The sequence below is a fragment of the Phalacrocorax carbo genome, chromosome 5, assembly GCF_963921805.1.
Source record: "Phalacrocorax carbo chromosome 5, bPhaCar2.1, whole genome shotgun sequence".
Lineage (NCBI taxonomy): Eukaryota > Metazoa > Chordata > Aves > Suliformes > Phalacrocoracidae > Phalacrocorax > Phalacrocorax carbo.
This window is the reverse complement of record NC_087517.1, coordinates 49958254-49982234: the sequence shown is the minus strand read 5'-3', so window position 1 is coordinate 49982234 and position 23981 is coordinate 49958254. Positions and strand designations below refer to the sequence as shown.

Below are 23981 nucleotides of genomic sequence, written 5' to 3'. Positions count from 1 at the left end.
GGTTTTGTGTTTTTTTTTTTTTTTAAAAAGAAAAGCTTAGATCATTTTCAGTGACCACATTTCCCTCACATGCATCAAGACGCCACGCTTTCATTTTACCCAGAACAAACAGTAATAAACTGGGTATGTTTTGACTTGTGATTGGATGTTAAGTCTGAGTTTATATTCACCACTTTTTAACAGCCTACTCTTTTTAATAACAAGCATCTGGTTCAGGGCTGCTGCTGCAGATTGCTGGCAGCCCCCTCACCATCGCTAGCTCAGACAGACAGTTTTCAGCAGCTTTCAGCCTGAGCCTGTAAGATGAGTTTTTCTAAGATGAGCCCACAATAGCTGAGCCCTGAGCCCTGTATCCAAGACACAGTGATCTCAGCTGACAGCAGTTCAACAAAGGGGAGAAAAGTCTTCATGTGAGTGCTCTGATACTAGCCTTACAGCAAATCGCTAGAAAAAGTACGTTGGGTTCTTTTTCCTTTTTGGTTCGACAAATGAGTCACTGTTACTGCTGTGTTCAAGCACTGGCAACATATGTTTAAATGCTGCCTGTCTGTACCCTAGTGTGCAAGTACATGGGGTTTGTTTTACTGTGAAACTGTTTTATGATCATCCACTCAATTAAGCAAGTTTTGTTTTGCAGCAGTAGGTCATCAGATTCACCAGTGGAAACAAGTTTATAGTTATTGGGTACTTCCCTGCAGTTCTTTTGTGGTTCGTTTTCTAGTTAATATTTCTTTCATTCATCAGAAGAAAGTCTGACATGAACTCTAGCCAAGGGTGCCTGGTTGTTCAGCTAGTAACAAAACCAAGCTTACCTTTTGTTCAAGAAGGGTGACTCCCCACCCCACCCTGCCCTGCCCCACACAGAGGACAGGTATAAAGCCTATCTGTTGGGTATGTGCCAGTCAAAAATGGGAGAAACTAGGTTCAGAGGCAGCTCAGAACCAGCCTGTTGTTGATTAACTGCAAAGGTGCAGGTCTTCCTTAGGGAGCCTTTTTTTTAGAGCAATCTTCATTCATATGGAGAAGTGCTTTCAAAAGACATTGCTAAAAAGTAAGCTAGGAAAGCTTATTTGATTGTGACAATTTAGCTAATACTGGTAATCTAGGTGAAACAGTGGAATGAATTTTGAGTGAATTTCCTAGCCCGGACCATCTTCTTTCCCCTTCACAGATTTGGGGGTCAGCTGCCTTTTCTCGCTTGCACATCTCCATGGCAACATTTCTCAAGTGGTGTCCGTGGACCACAGGCGAGCGAGCCATGGAGCACCTCTGGGCACCCCAGTACGAAAACAGCCAAATGGAGGTAGATCAGTCTTACAAACAACTACAGGAAGGGCAAACATATTTTTAGTTCAGTCACAAGTGCGAATGAACAGCACACCACGGTGAAAGACAGACCCTAGGTTGCTTTCCTAAATACTCGTCCTTGTACTACAGAAGCGCCATAAACAGTGTGAGGCCTTGTTCCTCTGGATCCCACCCCTGCAAGTTTCGATGGGCAGCAGTCAGCTTTGTAATTTATCTGTCTACGCAGGCACATTTTGCTTATCGCTGCAGAACCTGCCTGACTTGCTAATGCCACCACCACCACAAGACCCAATCTTGCATGCAATCTAGTTTCCTTCCTGTGTCTGCTGTAGCAGCGGAGTGCTTTGGTTGCATGCTGTCCCCGCAAGACAGCAGACAGCCGCCCACTGAGGCTGTGCTCAGGGGAGCTTCAGCAGCGCAGCGGCACTAAACCCTGCTGGGGTATTTGTACATTCTTGCAGTATAAATGCTTGCTGCAAATACAAGTGCTTGCTTGCTAGCCCAACTGATTGCCATTTTAAATGTTGTTTTCCTCCTAAAGCACTGTAAGTTGGGGCCACCTGTTTCTTTCATATCCTTGTCGTGTTTACATGTATTATCTAATGCAAAAGAGAAGACTGAGGTTTAGCAGCCCTGAAGTGTTCGCTTGGTTTTTCTTTCAGGCTTGAGGGGGGTTATAGAAGTATCTCTTAATATGGGCCAATGATTCATGCCTCCCTATTTTTATAGCACCTTATAGAAGATGCATTCCTGTGGAGAGGGACAGATTCTAGATACAAATACACTCCTGAAATAATCTTCTCCTCTAAGGCTGAGGAAATGGAGAAAGAGGGGCACACGGGGGCTTGCAAGGGCTTAGAGAATCAGCCTTTGGGCTATGTATTTTCAAAAAAGTATGTACTTGCTTCATATAATTGCTGAATTGGCTCCTGCATGGGCTGTTGGTTTTTTTTTTTTTAGGTCATTCTTGCAGAAACATTGCTTTGAAAACAGCAACAAACATAGGTCACAGTGTTGAGCCTTTCATTTCAAACGTTTTGGCATGATGTGTAACAAAACAATAACCATCTTTTATGGAAGGAATTTGAATGTACACAGTGCACGTGTACACGCAAATACGTGAGTGATGGAGAACCCTGAGCACAACAAACCACAGTGGGGAATTTTACATCAGCAGCGTGCATTTATTAACAATGCTTGTTGATGAGGGCAGATCAGGATGTTTCTGCCTCTGGCTGAAAGCAGCAACGTGGTGCAGAAACAGCAGCAGATAGCTGGGGCCCCAGATTTATCTTTTGCCCAATGATCTTCCTAGTGCCGCATTAAGACTTGGTTCGTTACTGACTCAGAGGGCAGCTTGCCAGCTGAAGTGCTGCCAAAGCCACTTCCTGCCATGCCTGGATTTTCTTTGGAAACTTCTCATGTGGATGCTGGCTTCAGTTAGATTACTAAGAAGTAAGCCCAGGGTTGTGCAGACTGTTAAACCTCACAACCTGGGTTTCGGTTATGTGTCTTGATCACGCAACCGTCATTATGCTATTTCCGTAACGTGTGGTGCTCTGAGCATAAATGTTGGAGCTTTCTCTCCATACTTAGCAACTTCCAGTCCTCTGAGACATGACTCACTCCATGAGCATCTCTTAATTCATGTATTAAATAGAGCTGATTTCTTTACAAAGAAGTCCAGGGGTTCAGCTACAGACTTTATTTATTATTTTTTTTAAAAGTCTATGAGGAAGAGATTTATTTTTTAGCAGTCAGGGGAGAGAAGTAGGTTTCTAAAGCAACTGGAACCATTGCATTGTATCCTCCTACACCTCTAACACCTCGTCCCACCGCTCTAGACTTCATTGCCAAGAACTGTCGGTAGTGCATCCTGACCTGTGTGACAAACGAGCTCAGTCACAGCTGGCACCCTGGAATACTCAGAGGATACAGTGAGGGGAGAGATTTCTAACACTGGCAAAGTCAGCTCCATCTTCTACCCTGCCTACAGTTTTCAGAACAGGCAGCTTCTCATATCAGACTGCTTTACCTAAATTCCTACCCAAAGCCTTCCCATATTGAGCCCAGGCTGACATTAAAGCTCACAGACATAAGCCATGAAAATTATGAATTGACATTTATTGATGATATGTACATAAGAGGTACAACACTTAGTGAAATATTATATTCATTACTATTTCCAGTATAGAAAGAATTTCTAGTTTGTTTTATACATGAAAGTTACAGAAATCAGTTCACACCATAAGAAAGCATTAAAAGCAAATGACTACTGATCATTGTAAGGAGGAGAGGATCTGAACTACAAAAATAGACTCAGTCTATGAGGCATTCCAACTACAATATACAAGAACAGAGCCCAGAGTTGGGAGAAACTTTACCGCCTGCATTCATTAGTTTTCAAACAAACTGTGCTATAGATACTGTACAGTATGTAATTTCAAAAACTGGGGAAATTTTTTAGTGTAAGGAAAAGACGAACCTTATCACTCTTCCTTTTTACCCTTTTTACATGAAACATCTCAAAACATTCCAGCTCGTGCCTGGTCACTTTTACAAGGGGGCAAGGGATGATGAATAGGCAGTGCACGGTACTGTAGTGCACAATTCATACTGAAGCACTGGAATGGGACTTACCAAGCAGGATACTTCCTGTGCTTTGGGGCCTGACTTTGATCTCTTTCCGCTTACTGGGGATGATTATATTTATGAGCTCCAGGCCCAGGGTATTCAGGAATGAACCAGCTTCTTGCTGTCCCAAGCTCTTTCAGAACCACTTTGAGGTTTTGCTCCAGAAAGGTCTTATTTTTCTCACAGATCTGAACTGTAGCCCTGATTCCAGGAGATTTTTGCCACTGACTATATAGTGCATGTATCTGTTTTCTGATCAGACATACTTTTTGTAAATAACAGGCCTGTACAACAACCACAGGAGCTTGAGAAGCATTTAGCTTCACATTTAATTTCCAATAACTATCAATATCCTTTTTTAACAATGAAAGAAACAGTGCACCTTCACCCATCAGTGTATTCGTCTTTCTCAGGGACTGTTCCTGCCAAGGGGATGAAGCAGAGGTTTCTGCTTTGACTTCTCAGGCACTCTGGAGGCAACCGGCAGCCCCTTGGTGCCTGCAGCCTTGCCGTCACAGCCGTGTGACTGCACCTGCTTTGCTGGCGTCTGTGGTCAAGGAGGAACTGGAAGTGACTCAGAGGGATCCTGTGATGCCATGACGTGACTAAGGGCTGAATGACAGTGCACTAAGAATCAAAAGCAGCCAGGGCTTCCAGAGGGAATGCAGTTAGATGGATTTACCCTTATTCATTGTGCCAACTTAAACAGTGGCTTACTAAATTTCTGGTGATAAGGAGTCCCAACATTTCAAACAAACAAGAAGAAAACAAAACAGAAACTAATCATTCTAGGTGAACATTAATTCTTAATGTCATAACAGCTGCATTCACAAGGCAGCAAATCTATACTGGGATCACATTCGTGCACTGCCAGGGAACTATGCACATGCAGGTACTAACACATACCACATTGGCTAGATAGCTGAAAACTAAAAATAACATATTTACAATAACTTGGCTGCATACATAATTCTGAATCTTATCAGAACAGGATACTCCATAATAGACAGATAAAGCAGTTACTAAGCTGTGGAACCTAATCAGTTGAACAGCCAAAAGGAAACAAATCCAGATACAAATGAAAAATAGAAAGTAGAACAACATTTTAAAAGACAGTCTAATTTTCTACTGTGGCTCAATACACAGAAACCAATTAAATTAAATTAAAGCACTGCTACTCATACTGTATACACCATTTCACTGAAATTACATGTTGATAGCTACATTATCTACACTAAGTGCAGAGAGGCACCAGACATCATGCTTCAACAAAATGTCAAAACTGGTATCAATAAGGTTTTACAGCTATTAGGAACTCAGCACTACTCTACCTGCAGTTCATGTTAAGATAATACCTGGTACATCCAATTTAAAATACAAGAATGAGATTAAAATACAAGTGTATATCAACACAGTTCCTACATGCACATCTACTAGAAATTCAGTCTCCAAAACCTCAGCAGAATAACATGGCCCCATAGATTTCTGAATAATTGAAGAGATACCCAGTATCAGTCACACTGGGACAGCAGTACTTGCTGTTCAATGTTTTCTTTGTTTTAAATCACAGTCAAAGAGCTAGTAGGCCATAAAAGCTTTTTTGCTATATAACTGATATGAATATTTATATTAATTTATTTTTATTCCTCTAAAAACAGTACCTCGTTAATCAAATACAAATTATTATAGCCATGGCCTTAATGCCAACGGGTATTTGCCTAATGGGAACAGATGACCATAATAGAGAAGCAACTCTCAGTTGTCCTGGTCAAAAAATATAGTGTTTGTTCTCTTTAAAATACATAAGAAAGCAGGAGGTATTTGTACAGATGCTACCCAATTACAGTGGTCCCATGGTGGTTCTGTTGGTCCCTTTTCAAGAAGGTACAGGTAGGTGGCCAAATCATGAATTCTATCCGCAGGCTGAACTCATATACACTGGATTGTAGCAAGATGGACTGCATATCTGATAACGTATTTTTTGCCCACCCAGATCTCTTGTTTTCTATAAACTGTATTCTGAGTCAGTCAATTATAGATGATCAGATCCTAAGAAAGAATTGCAGGATTTGGCAAAGGTAACACCTGGAAAAATGACAAAAATGAGGGACGATTGCCCCAGACAGTTAATCTAGAAGATTGTTCAGATTGTAGTAACATTGTTCCATAATGAACTGCAGCATTTAAGGACATCTTGATATTCCTGTTTGCTTCTTGCATTTTGTGCTTTGTTTATAATTCATCACTAAACATAACACAAAAATATTTCATTGATCCTAAATGTTATAAGAAAACTGGTTTTGTTCTAAGGTACAGATCACCTTTAAAGGATTATTCCCCTACCTTATACAGTCATATAGAAACATTGTAAGAAAATATTAGTGTGTCTGTAAATTACAGATACTATGTAATTTAATTCAGTCTACACTGTAGTTTCCAGAGAACTAGTACAAACTCCTAAAACCTGTATTAATAACTAAATCAGTATTGAGCATATAATATTTAACAATATAAATACATATGCATCTTTTTCTCATGCATTCTACAAGCTAGAGTTCACACCAGATCATAGGAAATGGGATATATTTAAGAAAGGAACAGGATATGTTTGATGGAAGTATACGCAATTACCTTTAAGAAGGAAGGACAACCTGTAGTACACAAGAACTCACACACCCATAGAAAACACCAACATGGATATGCTATAATCTACAGTACTGACTGCAAAATCAATTTGTAAACACAGTTTGCGTACAGTCTTTGAAAAACTGTAGAAAAATAATAGAAAAGAAGGATACAAAAATCCCTGCAAACTATACTATTTATGTACAAAGCAATATACAGGTAGCAGACAATCCAGGTTGTGTGATGCTGTCTATGACAGTTTCCCTTCGTGTAATGGTATGCGCCACAGAGCATCATTAAAAACAATTGCAGAACTCCTGAATTTTGAAAAATAAGACTAGAAGGATTGGACACTCTGGCATCGATGAGCACTGACTCTGCAGCAGAACGTACTTAGAACTGAAAGGGGATCAAATGTTGGGTGAAGTGAGAAATCTCACAAGTCTTCTTGCCTCCCCAAATCTTGCATTAGCCTGTTGGTTATTTCCATCCTGGACTAGTAGAAACCTACTCAGTGGCTCAGTCATATGCTCTACGTTTTTCCAATGTTTGGAGCCTGGGTTTTCCATAAGATTCATAGTTGCAACTGCACAACCACCTTATCTGTTAGGATTTGTATCAACTTGGTAGTGGGAAGTCATCAGGTTTCCCCTGAGCAGGGGCAGATGTCTCTGGGATGGTGGGCACATGAGAGGAATGGTTCCTCAGATCCTTGTGCAAGGGAGCCTGCTCATACAAGAAGTAAAAGAATTACCAGCACCTGGGCATCAGCAGCGGTTTGACTCATTTATAGCAGCAGATTTCAATTTAACATCAAACATGATCAGGAGGAAAAAATGAGAGAGGCACCCACTGTACAGGCTGTACCCAGGCACTGTTGCTGGGGACTTTACAAGGAGTCCTGCCTTAGGTGTCTAGAACTGCAGAGTGTGCTTTGTCTGAGGACCACGGATAGACACAGCCTTGGTGTCTATGTGGGAAGAAAGATCAATGACTTTGGAAAGAATATACACTAAATATATTGTTTCAGGTAAATTATGAGCAAGAACATAACACTTTCAAAAATAACATGGCGAAGCTGAACAATTTGTTTATAGCTGGACTGCCTTCTTTGACACTTCGGCATTGCAATTCTTTTTTGGGGGTTTTGGGGTTGGTTTTTTTTTTCAGTACTTGAAGCTACACTCTACACATCATTAGACAGACAAAGGAAATGTGGTAAATATTTTTCCTTCAAAGTCATCAATGTGATGGGAGAGAAGAAAATAACCCATCTTCCCGAGACTGCTTTCTGCTGGGAACAGGAGCTTGTACATCATCTTAAATGGTGAATTATAGCTGAGGTGAATTGTCCCAATGGACTATGCATGTATCATAATAACTAATATGAAAAATATATTAATTGTGGCCTTTGAAATCACAGTAATAAAATCAGCAACAGTCATCTGGCTCATAACAGAATAATATTACAGTACGTTTCTATAAAGTGCCCTTACTTATCTTTCTGTAAATTAATTCAAATGCAGCAATAAAAATAGATGAGTGGAACCTAGTGAAATGAAAACCAGTTATACCTTTACATCGCCACAGAAGGATTCTTCTGAGCCTGGTACTAAAGCTCACAGCCTTTTTGAAGGTAATTACAGAATTGAATGTCAGAGGTGAGGTTTAATACTGCCTATGGTCTTGGGGATTTGTGCGATTGCTGCTGTGTTGCTACAAGGCTGCAACAACACAAGTGAAGGCAAGAAAGCAAAGAAAATCCAGGCAGTTGCCAGAATAAATTTGTTCAAACACCATTACTGAAGCTTCTCAGATGAACAGTCTGCTCTTCTGAGTATCTACTGCTGGAAATCTAATGACCCTGGGAGTGATGGAAAACAACTCAGAAATCTATATTAATTGTACCTTTTAAAGTGGCATGAAGTTTGGAATTCCATGTGCTCTGAGAAAGAAATAGAGATCAGCTGTATCTCAGGGAAGAAATGGAAAAAACTGTAATGGTAGTGATCCTTATTTTTGTGCTGAGTTTTAAATTCATCGCTGGACTCGTAACATAGAAAAAATCAGGCAAAAAAGAAGCATCTTGGCAGAAATCAACGTCATTATAAATCGCAGACAAAGACTTTTGCCTAGGATGGGATTGTGAAATGTCTTATAACTTAATGGAGACAGGAAGAGACTTGACCTTTCCAGGAAGCCCGTGACTCCCATAGATTTCAGTAGGGCTTTTACATAGTGAGAACATTGCACGCACAGGGTTTACTACAGCAAACACAGTTTTTCAAAGACATACGGAGTTTCTCACTGATTCAAAAGGAAGAGCACATCCCATAATATGGTTCAAATGGCTTATCCCCCATGTATTTGAAACACCTTCATGTACAAGATCCACGCATGTTTCTTACAGTGCTGGTGCAGTCTTTGTCTTTTAAGCGAAGTAATGAAGAAACAAATTCAGGAGCAAAGTGCTCCACCTCTTCTGTAGTTTTAAGGGTCAGTGTGCTTTACTTTCAGTGAACAGATATTAAGAGAATGCTGACCTAGCTTCAGCAGTAAATGCATAAAGCAAATGCATAAGCATGTACTTAATTAAGCATGCAATTGGCTGAGTCTTTGCCTGGTCTAGACTTTTCCATGTGTCAGTGTGCTGTCAGCAATCCAAAGGGCAAAGGATATCAGTCGCACGGACAAGGGTGGGGGAATTGACAGAGCAGTAAATGAGATGAATCTAGAAAAAAAAAATGTTAATTTGTTTAGGAGCTACACAGAAAACAATCACTTTCCACTGTGCTTTTCCTTTAACTTTGCCACCCCAGCACTGGGAACAAATACCAAAGATTTGCCAGATGCAAATCAATGCATCAACACTCCTAGTGAAACTATAAAGAGACTGGCCAGTAACCAGCACTGCCTGCTGAAATGTGAAGCTTGTATTAGCTGAAGTGGCTGGTCCCTGGGTTATTTTCTGTTTATTTAGTTAAGTAGCAACCCAGCCTCATGTGGAATGAGCAAATAGTTAAATGAAAGCCAAGAGTGAGTTACATTTTCCCAGAGAAATGGAAAGCTTTTTGATGGTTAAATACAGTGCTGCACTGGAGTAACACTGCCTTAAATATTCAGTCAGGCTAAAAGCAGAGGAGTATACCAAAAACAACATTTCTCCTTCTCCCACATCCACATTTAAATAGAGAAATACCATCATAATTATCTTTTGAAACATCCCTGAGTTACTGTATCTACAGAATTACTATTTTAAAATCACAGTCTGCTATTATAGTCCTATCAAAAGACCCAAATTTATTCTCCCTATGTGGGTGGGGTTTCTCTAGCATCTCATTCCTTCCTCCCCTAGTCTCCTCCCAAAGAAGCACTCTTCAAAGGACAATATGTCCCAAGTGGGAAGTGTAAGCATATTCTAAGTGTTTCTCAATATGTAATTTTGTTGAGCTGCCTAGTCACATGTTGCTGGCATTCCTATTTGTTTCCAACTGCTAAACAATTTCAAATGACGACTAAAAGCGTATGGACGAGTTTTCTAAAGCTACTTTCAAGGCAAGCAATTGCTGTGGCCACACTTAAGAAACTGCTACAGTGAAGAGGATAGAAACTCATCTATTAATGGGTGAGCTGTGCCATGATATGGCTCAAGAATGCTGCGTATAAATGGGGTAAACTCTGCCTGTTATTCTTGGATATAACTATGACCCAAGCCACAGCAAATTTCACTCGATGTGAGCCAGCACCCTCAGAGTAGGGAACATTTTAGATTACCTACGCACCATTCCAGGCACATTTCTGGCACATAACCTAGTAGTAAAAATGTCTTTGAATGCAAATTGGGAGAAGAAGCAGCTAGCTATAGGTTAGCTCTGGATATGTTAATACCAATGACTCAAGAAAAGAGAAGGCAACCTGCCTACTACTACTCTGAATATCCTACAATTCCATCCCTCACAAAAAAATCCTTAAGATGCTTCAGGAGGCCACTGGAAGCGGTCTCCACCTCTAAAACATGTTACAGGCCTACAGAATTCACAGTGGTTCATTATTGGTTAAATTATATAGGCCATTCTGCTTAGAATTGTAGCCACGGCATGCAAGTGAGGCCAAAAATACAATGGCAAGAAAAATATTCCACAACAACAAATACTTAAATGAGGGATACTCTGACAATGGAGTTGATCTTGCACATCATTAATCATGCAAGTAGATTGGCTGGCTCAGGTCTGTGTGCATTTTCAGAGATATTTACCTGAATGCAGATGAGAAAAGGCAGATTATATTTAGACTTTAATAGCTTTTACAGAGCCAAATGCCACTGTACAGTTAAACACATTATTCCTGTTTAAACCCATGACAGGTCTGAGCACAGACACTGAATGGCCTCTTTCTGTAAATGTTTCAACTCCGTTTTCTGCCATTTTTAAGTTCACTGTATGCTCATATTCTGATCCGTTCTGGAACCTCTGAGAGCTCCTCCAAAAATTGCACAAAGCTTGTTCTGAGGGTAGAGAACAGCTTGCTATAGAACATTTCTAATAGTACAATGTCATTCACCACTGTCTTAAAATTGCTGAGTATTAACAGACACCTTTAAAAACACTTCACAGGGTGATTATTGTGACTGTAATTTCTTCTGACAGGATGAGTCAGCTATACCATGTTGACAAAACACCATCTCATTAATTCAGATGCCATGTGCTCTAAGAAACATTTCTTTGACAGTAAAGAGTTACATGAATTGTTACTCTGCAAAAAAGAGAGTGAAAGAGATGTATATTCAATGTACTGGTCTAAATCCTGAAATTCTAGTTTATTCTTCACTCAGTCCTAACTCTGGCCAAATTCTATTAACCTTATATGGAATTTGGCTTCGCAACAAATTCAGGATTTAGCCATTCTCTGAATTATGACATACACTTCAAAGATGGGTTTCACTTCATACCAAATGCTACTGACAATCACATTTAAAACCACTGAATTTCTTAGAGTAATGGATTAGAATTTGTTTATAGCTCATTATCAAGCACCCAATCACGACATCTGTGATCAGCCTTAGTAGTACCTTACTTGAGCAGTCCCATGCACATGAGGAATCCCTCTGACATCAGTGGAGCAGGGTGAATAGTAGGGTGCTACCTAATTTGATTAAGAATGACATAACGGATCCCATGGCATTTTGTACATCAGGCATAGATTTAGTGAAGGAACTACCACCCCTGCAATACTACTGCCTTTTATTGTATGATGCATTGTGGTCACAAAGCAGCACAGTCCCATCATAATATAAAGGCTGCACCTGCCCTGGGACTGCTGATAAAAACGTATCACATGCACACACAAATCTAAGGTCTTGTCTCGAAGGTAAGTTGTACCGATCTAACAAAATGTCTGGGATAATTTATTGTCTTCTACACATTAATCTTGCCCCTGGATGTAAGTTCAGTTTAAAGTACCACCAGGCACAAAAATACAGTGCTTGTTATTATTAAAACAAACAGAAATCTTTATGGACTTTTTCAAAAGATATTTTAGCCATAGTGCTAAATAGATCAGGTATGCCACAAGAGTCACCAAAACACTTGAAGGTTTACATGGTGTTATGTTTCTCTTGTATTTGCGACCCTGAGTCCTTGTAGTGAACTGTATTGGCACTTTGATCTTCCCATTTTGCAGCGTTTACATTCTCTGTGTCTTGAATGAAAGGGGAGGCGGGTGAGAGCACATTGCACTGCATGGAATATTCTCCAGCTGCATCATCCAAACAGTAACGCAAGGGAGACAGATGGTTATGGATCATTGCTTGGCAAAGACACTACAATGACTTGATGAGATCTTTGCTAAGTTTCAATTAAGAAATTAAGTAATCAGAAACTGTAGATGTTAAATACAAAAAAAGAGAAATCTTCTGTAATGGTGATATCTTTTGCCAGAAGACAGCTTCAGGGCTTATTAAAATGGAGCTAGGAATCTCTTCCCTTAGTTTTCACGTTTCCAAGGCTCCTCTTCAACAACACTGAAGTCTGCAGATTTGCCATTGGTTGCCAGTGTTACCTGTAAGCAATTATCATCAACAACCGACTTAAAGGCCAAGGCACTTTGACAAGAAAAGTAATGAGTTTTATATGGAAGATGATGATATTTACAGGAATTACATACACCATGTCTTATTATATATGTAAAATGTATTTATTCAGAATTCACAACACTCCCAAATACTGAGACTCCTGTTCATTTATTATACTGACTAGAAAGCATTAGCAAAAGGAAAAGGTTCCATATTTTCTTAGCCTTTGCTTTAGTTTTTCTTTTCTTTAAATAAATATTTCAAATTCTACTCCTTTCTATCTCCTATAGATTTCTCTGGATTATTTAAAAAACAGATTACTTTTTCTAATGTAGGAAGTAGTATTTTTTCAGCAGAATTCCTCAGCAAAGCAGGATAGCTGATGCAAGGACATGAAAAATACGCAAGGCCAGAATACTCACAGATGTGTATCTATATAAACTCACCTACAATTAGACCACCTTTAAAGAAATAGAGGAAAAGATATGCTGTGAAAGTATTGTTCATCGTACCACTATTTATAATAACATAGTGAAAGATTTTGACTATAGTCAGACCAAAAATTCATAGTAATGCTACGTTTGTCTCACACAAAGTACAGCAAAACATCATTCTTGCCCGTAAAGATACGTGCTAAAATTTTTAGGTTTTAAGTATGGTAGAAGAGCTATACTGACCTACCAACTGACAGTAAACACTGGCCAGTACATTGCATCCCAGAAATCACTACAAATAGATCCCTGCTTCAAGAAACATACCTCCAGCCAAATTACTTTAAAAAGGTAAATGTCAAATTAACTTTACAAAAGTGATCTAGATTTTTACAATTGTGAGAGAACCTTGCATTTAATTCTAAATGGATGGCTCACTCTTTCCTAACTTACCTTGTAGGTTAACATCCTCAGCTTCAAACGAAAACTTAAAGACAGAGCTGAAATTCCCCATGCTGGATAAACCGGATGCATGGAAGCATTGGGACATGGAAACATGACAAAATGCACTGATTTTTTAAACAAAGTCAAGCTTTTTCTTAGATAATTGAAAGGTGGAAACATGCACATACAGGAATGAACAGCTCATTCAGAACATAGAATCATGTGAAATATGGTAATAAAAAAAATACAAAAATATAATGCAATAACAACCGCTCTACCCCCATATAATGGTAAACTACTTATTAAAAATATACACTGATCATGCAAAATTATAAATTACTAGTGTTATACATGGAAGATATCACAGAAAGTAAATAGAAAGGGCATGCTAGTACATTAGCTTTTCCAAATTCTGACCAGAGTTGCAGTGAGCTTTTCAACCCACCAGCGCATTTGACAGGATGAAGAGATGTCTCTTCAGATTTAAGAGCTGGCTGTTTTGTAGCCCCAAATCCTACACTCTGTTGCTTTTGCTACTCTAACACTTCGGAGCTGTAGATCACTTCAACATGATCCAAACGCTTTGCAAATGTCAGCATATACTCATAGCTTATAAAGTAGACAGTAACATCTCATCCTTTGGCAGCTTGCAGACAGACACACGGACAAGACAAGTGACCTGCTCAAAGTCAGTCTTGTGCTCAGTCCAGTAAACACTGGATCTTTTCATGAGTTTAAAAGTGCAAAATGAGATTGCAAGCAGAGCAAACATAAAACAACGACAAAGGACAAACACTTCTACCTCATAAATTACTGGTCCCAAATTTTAATTAAAGGGTGTGCTTAGGATGCCATACAGCACCATTAATCTATGTTTTTGAGGTAAGCTGATGCCTCAACTGAGGGAAATCATAAGAGAAACTGAAGGAGAAAAGAAAACGCAACAAGTATTGCATCAATGGGCTACTTTCTAGCTTGACTTGGATCTCTGTGCGAATCTGAGAGACTGGAAGGAGAGAAAATGCTTAGTATTCAGCTCCATGGACCTGATTCAGACTGATATATGGTAGCTGAATTTGTCTTAAACCCACTGAAATCAGCATAGTCTGTTTCACTGCAGAACAGTTTTCCAAAAGTTCCAGAAGTTCCCCACAAAGCGTGTGTGTGTGTGTGCATGTGCGTGTGTTTATTTAAAAAAAAATAAATCTTTTATCAAATAAGGTCTTTCTTTTCAGGGAGTTTCTTTTTTACTTCAAAATTTTATCTTTTCTGTGTCCTTTCCCTTTTTGAGAAATATAAATGAATGACAATTTTTAATTTGTGTAATCATGCATTTCCTTTTAATTTCAATTTTTTTTTCTTTTAATTTTTCTCATGGAAGAAGAGTGGGTCAGAAAAGGAAGGGGAGAGCCAGATGAGAAAAAAAATGTTTCTTTTAATTGTAAAAAGTCATGTTATTAAAAACTTGGAAGATTCAGGGGAAAATTGAGGAAAAGATGCAAGTTTTTTCTTTCCTGAACTCAGTATTACTCTTTTCCCCTGGAAATTCAGGTTTGGCCTGACATTATCTAGAAATAAGCATTAGAAAAAAAATATATTCCAAAGAACATTTCCAGCTAGGCTGGAGATAGGTGAAAGTGATTGAATAGGACTTACATATCCAATATATATGGTGATCTGCTAAGGGACTTAGTGTAGGCATTCACAGTTAGATACTGGCTCAGTTGTGGCAACTGGAAGATGCAAGAGAATCTGTTTGGATAAATGGCTAGGGTAGGCTCACTGGCAAATTCACTGTGTCAAAGACGGTGTATAGGATCAGATCAGAGTATTAAAAAAAAAAAAAAGACTATGCAATGAAAAGTTCCAGCTTGTTTCACTCTTTTCTCCTCCTTTTCAAAAACCCTCTTGATTTTAAACTGCCCCATCTCAATGGTGGGTGCTTAAAAGTGCTTAAAAGTAAACTTTTAACCACTAAAATCCCCAACCGTTTTCTCATTCAACTGGTGGGGTTTCTCAAGCTCACTTTGCTCTGATCAAGACATTATTATGACTATTAATAATCCATGTTAGTTACAGCGAGGATTAGAGAGAGAATACAATGTCTTAATGACTCAGGAACGATGATGAAGCAAAGCATAAGCATGCTGTATGAGTGCAGGAGCATTCTGATGCTAAAGTGCATTCAACATGTCCACCTCTGAACAGCATATCATGGAAAGCAGTCAGCAAATGACAACACCTGTATCTGAATTGCAGCTATCCTTCATTTGGGTTGGCAATTAAGTTCTTTGTTGCCATAGGAAATTAAGTAAATGTCCATAGAAGGTGATGCCATATTCTCTACAGCTTGGCATATTCCATAATACGCTGCATCTTGCCTTTTGATATGTAAACAATGGACATGACTTTTTCCCCCTCAAATGACAACTTTTAAGAAGAGTGCAAAAAACACCTTTTGAACTGCTCAAACTCATTCAAATTGTCTGGGGTTCATGGACCTTGTTGTCACATTGTTATTTGCAGAATGATTTGAAAAATACATGCAGGTTAAAAAATAAGATAAAATAAAGCATGCGGTGCTATATACATGTCTCAATATCCATAAATGTGAAAGGTACCTTGCACTCATCTACTATGACTGAGTTGTGAGCTGCAAAAACACATTGGTTTGAGTTGTTTTCCCTATGATTTTTCATGTCATCATAGATTGATTGAGTCTTGGTCATTTCAATGTCTTCGTGCCCTTTATGATGGGAATCAATGGTGTCAAGTTCTGCCTTGGAAAGGTGGTAGACAATGCCAGCACCAAAAGAATCCCCCACTACATTGACTGATGTTCTCATCCGGTCCCTACAAAAGAAGCAAAAGGCAGAGGCTGAGTGGCATGAGGGAAGAGTGTAACAGTTACTGCATTTATTTCAGAAAGTTTAAGGCATCTTTAGAACAGAAAAATGGGAGCTTTCAAGTGAAACTGAAAAAACTTGCTTTCCCAGGGGACTTGTTCAGACAGGGAGGATGTACAAACTCTTATGTCCCAGCTGCTCATACTCAGATTTTGGCAAAGAACTTGCACTAGAGACACGGCCAAACTGCAGAGCTGTGCTTGACAGAGATCTCCCCAGCGCCTGCTTCTGGAGCTGGAGGTTTCAATGTCAGGGTGCCAGGCTCACATCATTGCCCTTTGTTTAATCTGAATTTACCAGAGCACATAACACAGCCAGAGAAAAGGATTTTGGATCTGATAAAGTGTTCCCACTTCTTGGGGCAGATTAAGAAATGGCCTCTCCCTTTATTCTCAGTGAGCAAGCTATGGGGGAAAAAATGCCTGAAATACCTCCATAAGGCTCAGGCCATCGAAGCTCCTCTCCTGGCACCATCTTTACAGATGGTCATCTGCTAGCATGGCAGCATGTCCGCTTACACTACTATGTGCCAGAGCTTGGCATATGAGCCAACCAAATATAGGTCATGGCCCACAAATTGATGAGACTGTGACAGCATTTCAGTAATGAGTGCCCTCGTTGCAGTAGAGTCCCAACAGAGGCTCATATGCTTCATTACAAAGAAATGTGTTTGTTGGCACTTCCCAGACAGGATGCCATTGGACAGACACACCACCTTTTTCCTGTCTTGTTTTTAGAGTGTGTCTTTATCTGTCAGCAGTGAACTCACAGTTGTGGATTTTCCCTGATTTCAGAATTCTGCCCCAAACCTGCCGAAAATTCTGCAAAAATGGGAGATGGTCTTACCGGCCACTGCAGGACTAAGGGTTCCTGCTATCTTTCCTACTGCAAGTAGGCTGTATTACACATGTTGAAATAATTTACAATCTAACTTGCCTCTTCCTATCTAACTAAACACAAGACCCCTAAAAACATTATGACTCAGGGTTGGAATTTAAAGCTACTGCAGCAACTGAGTCTAGCTTTGTGAAATAGGTCAGAGAAGGGATTACACTGGTTAATTCTCAGAGGTATATCCATGAAGACTCATTTACACAAAATGGGCAGGTTGAACAGTGTGGACATTTGCCAAGTGACAGAAGAGCCAACATGTAAGACCTAATTTCCCATGACAGTGAGTAATTTGAAAACACCATTTCTAGTATTTCTGATACTAGATTTGTGTGACATCTCCTTTTCCTCTAGAACACTGGAAAAAAAACCCTAAATATATAAACCCCAAACTGATAAACATTCATTACACATGCATATTCATGGCCATACAAACTTTTGAGCCCTTTTTAACATCTTTGCTCTACATATCTGTAAATCTGCCTTTCCCAGCTGTGGAACTGCATTCCCTTTCAATTTTCTTCTCTCCCTTTCTACATTATCATGCTTACATATTTGGAGTTGAAGCGGTTCTTTTTTTTTTTTTTTTTTTTTTTTTTGTCACCAACAGAATACCCAGAAGGAAAAAACCTTCAATAATCCCTCTGAAAAACAAACAAACCAACAACCCATAGGAGGGAAACATCCTTCCAGTTTTGCTTACACAAATTAAATGCTTTATACAGTTTTCATCCCATGCCTGTGAAGAGTGTTTTAAAACTGGTCAGAGTGGCAGAAGAGGAAAATATGACTTTCAAAGTGTAATTTGTAATTAAAGCCATCAAATATACTGAACCCAGGAACACAGCTCTGCAAAAAGAACACCAGGTTAATTTTTTTTTTGTATGAGTGGTATTAAATCTTGGAAGTATTCACTGATGCCAGACAACAGAGGGATAGTATAGGATGCCAAAAAAAAAAAGGTGGAGAGTATACACAAATATAACTGAGGCACAATTCAAATTCTGAAAGGGTCATTTGAGAAGATGCTCCAGCCCATACGCATGTACTACTAGCCAAGAGATTCAGTGATACAAGCCGCACACTTGGCAGAACATGCCATACTGTGTGAACCAAAGTAAACAAGTAAGTTCCTTACAACAGAAAGGACAAAGTCTCAGCTGTCAACCATCAGCAGCAAAGTGCCACTGACCTCTTTTGTGCCAAAGAATGCCCTAAGAAGAACAAAGATGACTGTACTTACTCTTTTGTTAAAAACAGCCAACCAATTAATTCCAGCTATGCTGGAACAGTGTAAATAAAATCAATATAGTAAAGCTGCAGTCTAGTAAGTTACTTGCCCCAACACAGCTGCTTCTGTACTGTCCATAGCAGCTTCTGAGAGGAATAATGGGACTGAAAGTCAAAGTTCTCTCTCAAAAACCAACTCAACATCTGGTAAGGATGGGCTTTGGAATAATTGAGAAGTAATTCTCAAAGAATTGAATCTTGATTAGGGTTAGGCAAAATTTCCTCAAACTGACATACGTCAGAAGAACTGGCATTTTAAGAATGTAGATGAAGGGAATAGAAATGAGATTAACTAAATCAAGCCTCCTCATTATTAATGTCATAGTATCTATATAGCATGCTAGTATGCAAAAAGGTTAGTCCCGTTTCCTGAAAGCTTGAAAAGCTGGTATATCCACCTTACGAGATTTTAGAAAGGAGATTAAAATCTTAGCACACCTGCTAAGTCAAAGACCAGGTGACATGTTTAACTTGCCTTACCTCTTTGTCACTGTAGGAAAGAGCTCCTGTTTTCTTTAGTGTAACTCATTTTATATATGGCCTGTTCATAACATCCAGATGTCAACTGGGTCTGAATATTCTGAATTTAGTTCTAAGCCAAGGAACAGAGTCAGAACTCAAGGAATCTTTCTGAGTGACTTAACGAAGCTTTGAATACTGGATCAGCTGTCCAAGCCCATTTTCTCTAATTCCTCCCTCTTCACTGCAAAATACCACTGCATTTGAGGTTGTCCTATGATATTTGCTAAGCTTGTCAGTCTCACACCTGGAAAGTAGCCAGCTTCTGGCTAGAGCAAAAGAAGCTGGTTTTATTCCAGCTGTTGGCATAAAATTACTGTCCTATTCAATGTCACTGCTTAGTTTTAAACTGAGAAACTATGAGAGTTGTGAAATCTTGGAAAACTTGCCTGGTGAAAGAGCTCACACTGTGTATGTATGTGTGGGAGGGGGAAAGTTTGAGCAACCTAATCTCTAGATATTGGAGAGGCCTGAGAAGAAATCAATACTGAAACCTTTTGGCTTCAATTTGAAGGGGAGAGTGCCAAGTTTAAGGACAATCACAAGTCAGCTTTGTGTAACACCATGACCAAATAATGCAAAACTGGTTTTGGTAAGACCACAGTTTCAGATGATGGTAGTATTGTAAAGTCAACTGACATTCTGATACTTTCTTTCATCAGAAATATCGAAAAACTCACAGAGTAGGACATTTTTAAAAAGCTTTCTTTATATGGAATAGAAATGTTATAAAAGAGCTATTCCAAGTACTTCTACATGGCTGTTTGCATTTACATATTGGTTCCAGAAAAGTGTCTGGAATTGGGTCTTAAATATTTTATTAACTTTCCCTTCTACTTTCTGTTAGAAATACTGCTGTACCATTATTTGATGATCTAAAGAAATGGAAGAAGACAATGTCTGTAAATAAAGAAAACATCTTTTTATGACCTTTCATTTCAGATATTCTTTAGGTCTGGTTTGTGTGCCCAAAAGCTTGCTCAAAAGTTGGTTTCTGTGCCTTTTCTTAACATCAGCAATGTCAGCAGCATCATTTTCCATATCTCATTACATCATCGTGGCTACCACAACACAACCACTGGAAGATGGAAAATAAATCTATTAGCTGTTTACATATGTTAATTAGCACACTTCCACTAACAAACTTTGTCTTAACTTTGCAGCACTAGTGGCATGACACAGAGATTTTAATCTCCTGTTTTAACTCTTTTCTCTTTTCCCTCTACTTTTTAGTTCTGAAACACATTGCAATTGCAGTGCTGATAGTTAGGCCAGAAGGGTCCAAACCCAATTGTTTGTGGGCTTACCAGAACTGCTGGTAAATGTACAGCTCTAAGGTTTGATAATGTGGGCAGAGCTGCTCAGTCCACAGGGATATTTTAAAATGACATTTCCCTAAAAAAACAAACAAACCACAGGCTCCTTTTGCACACCCTCCTACCAGCTGCAGAAACCTACCTATTTGCCTTACTTTGAGACCCAGCAAAAACATATATTTAAAATGAGAATGCACCTCCCTTTTGCTCTCCTGCTCCCAGCTGCAGATTCCTATGCTGCTTTCCTATTTTCAACCATTACCTCATAAATATAATAAACCCACAGAATATCACATTTTTCTCTATGCTAGCTGTACTCTGAGTGCTGAACCCTGCCTCATTTCACCATTCTGAGTCATGATAACATGATATTCAGTTATATATAAAATATGTAAGTCATCTTTTCCCTTTGCCTTCCCAAGCTGTAAATTCCTTTATCATTTTTCCCTGAAGAAGAAATCGGAGCTGCATAGTATTCTTCACAATTCTTAGCAACGAGATAGGTAATAACAGATAGGGTAGAGCAGTGCACTGTATACTATAGCATAGCATGTCATAGCATTGACCAAGTTCTCAAATTCGTCTCAGTAGGCCAAAAGATAATGATAGAAAATTAATTGTCTATTTTATCTTCACATTTGCAACTCTGCTATTCCTCCTTGCACAATTTTAGTAGTCTACCTGGGACTGAAAGCTACCACAAGCGGGAAGCTGAGGCTGCTAGTGCAGGAGGAAATGCACAAATAGTACAGAGTGGTACTTACATCTCCCCTTCTGGGCACCATGGCTGGCACAACAGAAGCATACATCTTTACTATGTAAAAGAATATTGGATAGAGATTGCTGTTGACCACAATATACTGTGCTGCAGCAGTACAGGACAATATGAAAGCATCTAGAGGCCAGTACAACTTAGAGGACTACTGAGTCCCTGTCAGCTCTGCGCAGGTGGCAGAAAGATACCCACAGTGTCAAATAACAACGTCAGAAAGGATGTGGTTTGGCATACGCTCTGTCTATACTTACAGCTTCTGTATTCAAACGTTTAAGAACAAAAGCCTTGGAAAACTATCTGTGGGTTAGCTGCTGCTTATCAGAGGACCTGCAATGGCACTGAAGGACTTCAATCTCAACTCCTTGAAAATAAAAGTTGGTCTTTCCAATTTGAGGGATCTGTCAGTAAAATCAAACTAGGGAACGACTTCTTCTCTTTCAGTTTGCTTTCTTATTTGTCGTTGGTTTATATCCTGCTCTAGAAAGTGTCTTTCTTAAAAGTGTTTCACTTCCTTGTGTACAGAAAGAAATAGACTTTCCCCACTATGAGCATAAACCATTTGATATTATGAATTCCAAATCACCCTGTAACTTGCTGACAATATCCTGATGGAATATGCATTTTCAGCATTTGTCTTTAATTTTAGACCAGAACTATAAGAAATGGAAATACGAAAGCAGAGATCAGAAAACTGCTCTTGAGCTATGTCTGTGATGGAGAGGCATCATTAGGAAGAAGAAAATACATAAGCGTGAGCCCAAGGGTCTTCAAAGAGGGTCCCTGGCTCATAGAAACTGACTTCAGTAGCTCTATAATGATTTGTACCAGCTGAGGAGCAGCTTTTGGTGCCTCCTACTTCATCAAATAGCCTATATCCTCTTTCACTTCATCTGCAGAGGACAGTCTTACAGTTCTTTAAGATCAATGGCTGAAAAGCACTATGGGCGAGCATTACTTCGCTACTTTTTCTGCACTGAGCAGTGGAGTCAGCACAACTTACAAAAGCCAGTCAACAGCAACAAGCAGACTGATGTCCTGGGTAGGGAGGCCCACTGCAGTAAGGATCAGAAGCATAGTGACAAGTCCCGCGCTGGGAATACTGGCAGCTCCAACACTTGCAAGGGTGGCGGTCAAACTGCAAAAACAAAAATCAAACAGGGGTAGCAGGAAGAGGAACATACACTTTCATTGCATGTGATCATTAGGAAGGTTTTATTTTTAATGAGTTCTTCCCAGAAAAGTAATAATTATATGATAAATCATGGTAGGCTTAGGCCATAGTTTTCATGCTTGTGTTTCTCGGGAAGTATTTGTTAGGGGAGGCCAGATCTATGGGGTTTGTTCCGAGAGTTTTAAGAGAGTTGTCTGAGAGTTTTAAGTTCTGTAAGTTGGTTATGACATTCAAATCTTTGCCCTGGTATTGTTTTCTGAGCTCTACCAACACATCCAGGGTGTTGAATCCTGAGTTTTGATCACTCAGACTTGCTAAAGTTTGATGGCTACAGGTTGAATTCTCAGGGTGATTGATTTTTGTTTATTTATGGTACTTGAAGACTGAACTATGAGATAATGGTGCGAGAAAGTGGTTATTATCAAATACAGAAGAGTAGAAGTCTTGGTATCCAAAACTCCCACAGTACAAGCCAGTGCTGCACCAGACCTAGATACAAATCACCCTAGATGAAAAGACAAAATTAATCTGATTGTTTCATAAATCCAATCCTGTCTTAATTTTTTCGTCTCTTATTTTTTTGATGAAAACAGAATGTCTGTGCTCCAAATGTTTGTAGTAATACAACACAGACCATAAAAAATATCAAGATCATTGGGCAATCCTATGAAGAATGGAAAATAAATTTGTCAAACAAGCCAAGGGGAGAAAAACAGGGAAAAGAAAAAGAAAAAAAGAAAAAGGAAAGAAAAAGTTATTTCTGTCTTTTTAAACACAGAGATGAGTTACATGGCTGTACTTCTGTGGGTGTACCCAATGAATCTGAAAGCGCTTCCAAGACAGAAGTAGGGAGAAAAGGTCTCTGTGGGGGAAATCCTTGGCCATTAGCCACAGAACTAATCTGTGAGGATGTTAGCCTGATTTAGAGCTCACAGATGGCTGGGTCTGACCCAGACAATCCAGGTTGCTGAGTGTTTGTCAGGTGTCTGGGTTAGAGTGCATCCTGGCCTACTAAACACCCAGATAGGTCCGGCAGGTATACAGGCAGGATGCTCTGCTCTGCCGTCAGGCTCTGTGCATGGTGCCAGCTCCTCAGGCACTTCCAGCCTGAACTGGTAAGGGATTGCTTCCAAGCTCTGTGAGGAAATGCGCCTGCCAACCTTCCCACAGCAGTGCTTACAGGGCTGGAGGGGAATGAAGCTAGCATTCTTCACATATAAACAGAGTCTGGCTTAGCTACCATTTCCAAGATCACCCTCTCCCAAAGAAGTCAGGAAATCAGAATATGAAGTAACCAGAGCTGGTCAAAAGCTAATTAAGCCGTTGTGAGTTTATGCCTGGATCATTTGAATATCCTCAGTATCACAAACTGGATTTGACAGACAAAAGCCTAATAACCTTTCATTCATTTGTATTGCCACCTCAAGAGAGTTCTTGTCATATTGTTGTAGCAAAAACACTATACTGCTTGAAGAGGAGAACCAATGGTTTTCTTACAGATAGCCCAAAGTTGCTGCCTACTTAGTAAATATAAGTCACAAAGCTGGCTACACCAACCTTGAAATGGTGAGATCAGGAAGAGCCCTGGGTCAGTACCTCAG

At 39.5% G+C, this 23981-nt stretch overlaps 1 protein-coding gene across 5 annotated transcripts in view; it reads right to left on the bottom strand.

Moving 5' to 3' along the window:
* Window positions 1-3411: 3411 nt before the first annotated feature.
* Window positions 3412-23981, bottom strand: part of SLC1A2 (solute carrier family 1 member 2) — a 107434-nt gene continuing 86864 nt past the window's right edge. For 4 of the 5 annotated variants that reach the window (XM_064452347.1, XM_064452346.1, XM_064452343.1 and 1 more), the window contains 3 exons: window positions 22210-22344; window positions 16134-16365; window positions 3412-12624 (listed from right to left, as the gene is read on the bottom strand). In XM_064452347.1, the coding sequence (XP_064308417.1) occupies window positions 12550-12624; window positions 16134-16365; window positions 22210-22344 (442 nt within the window). In that variant the 3' untranslated portion in view covers window positions 3412-12549. Of the gene's footprint in view, window positions 12625-13521; window positions 13584-16133; window positions 16366-22209; window positions 22345-23981 lie in introns of all 5 variants that reach the window. The other variant, XM_064452348.1, reaches the window with a different exon arrangement.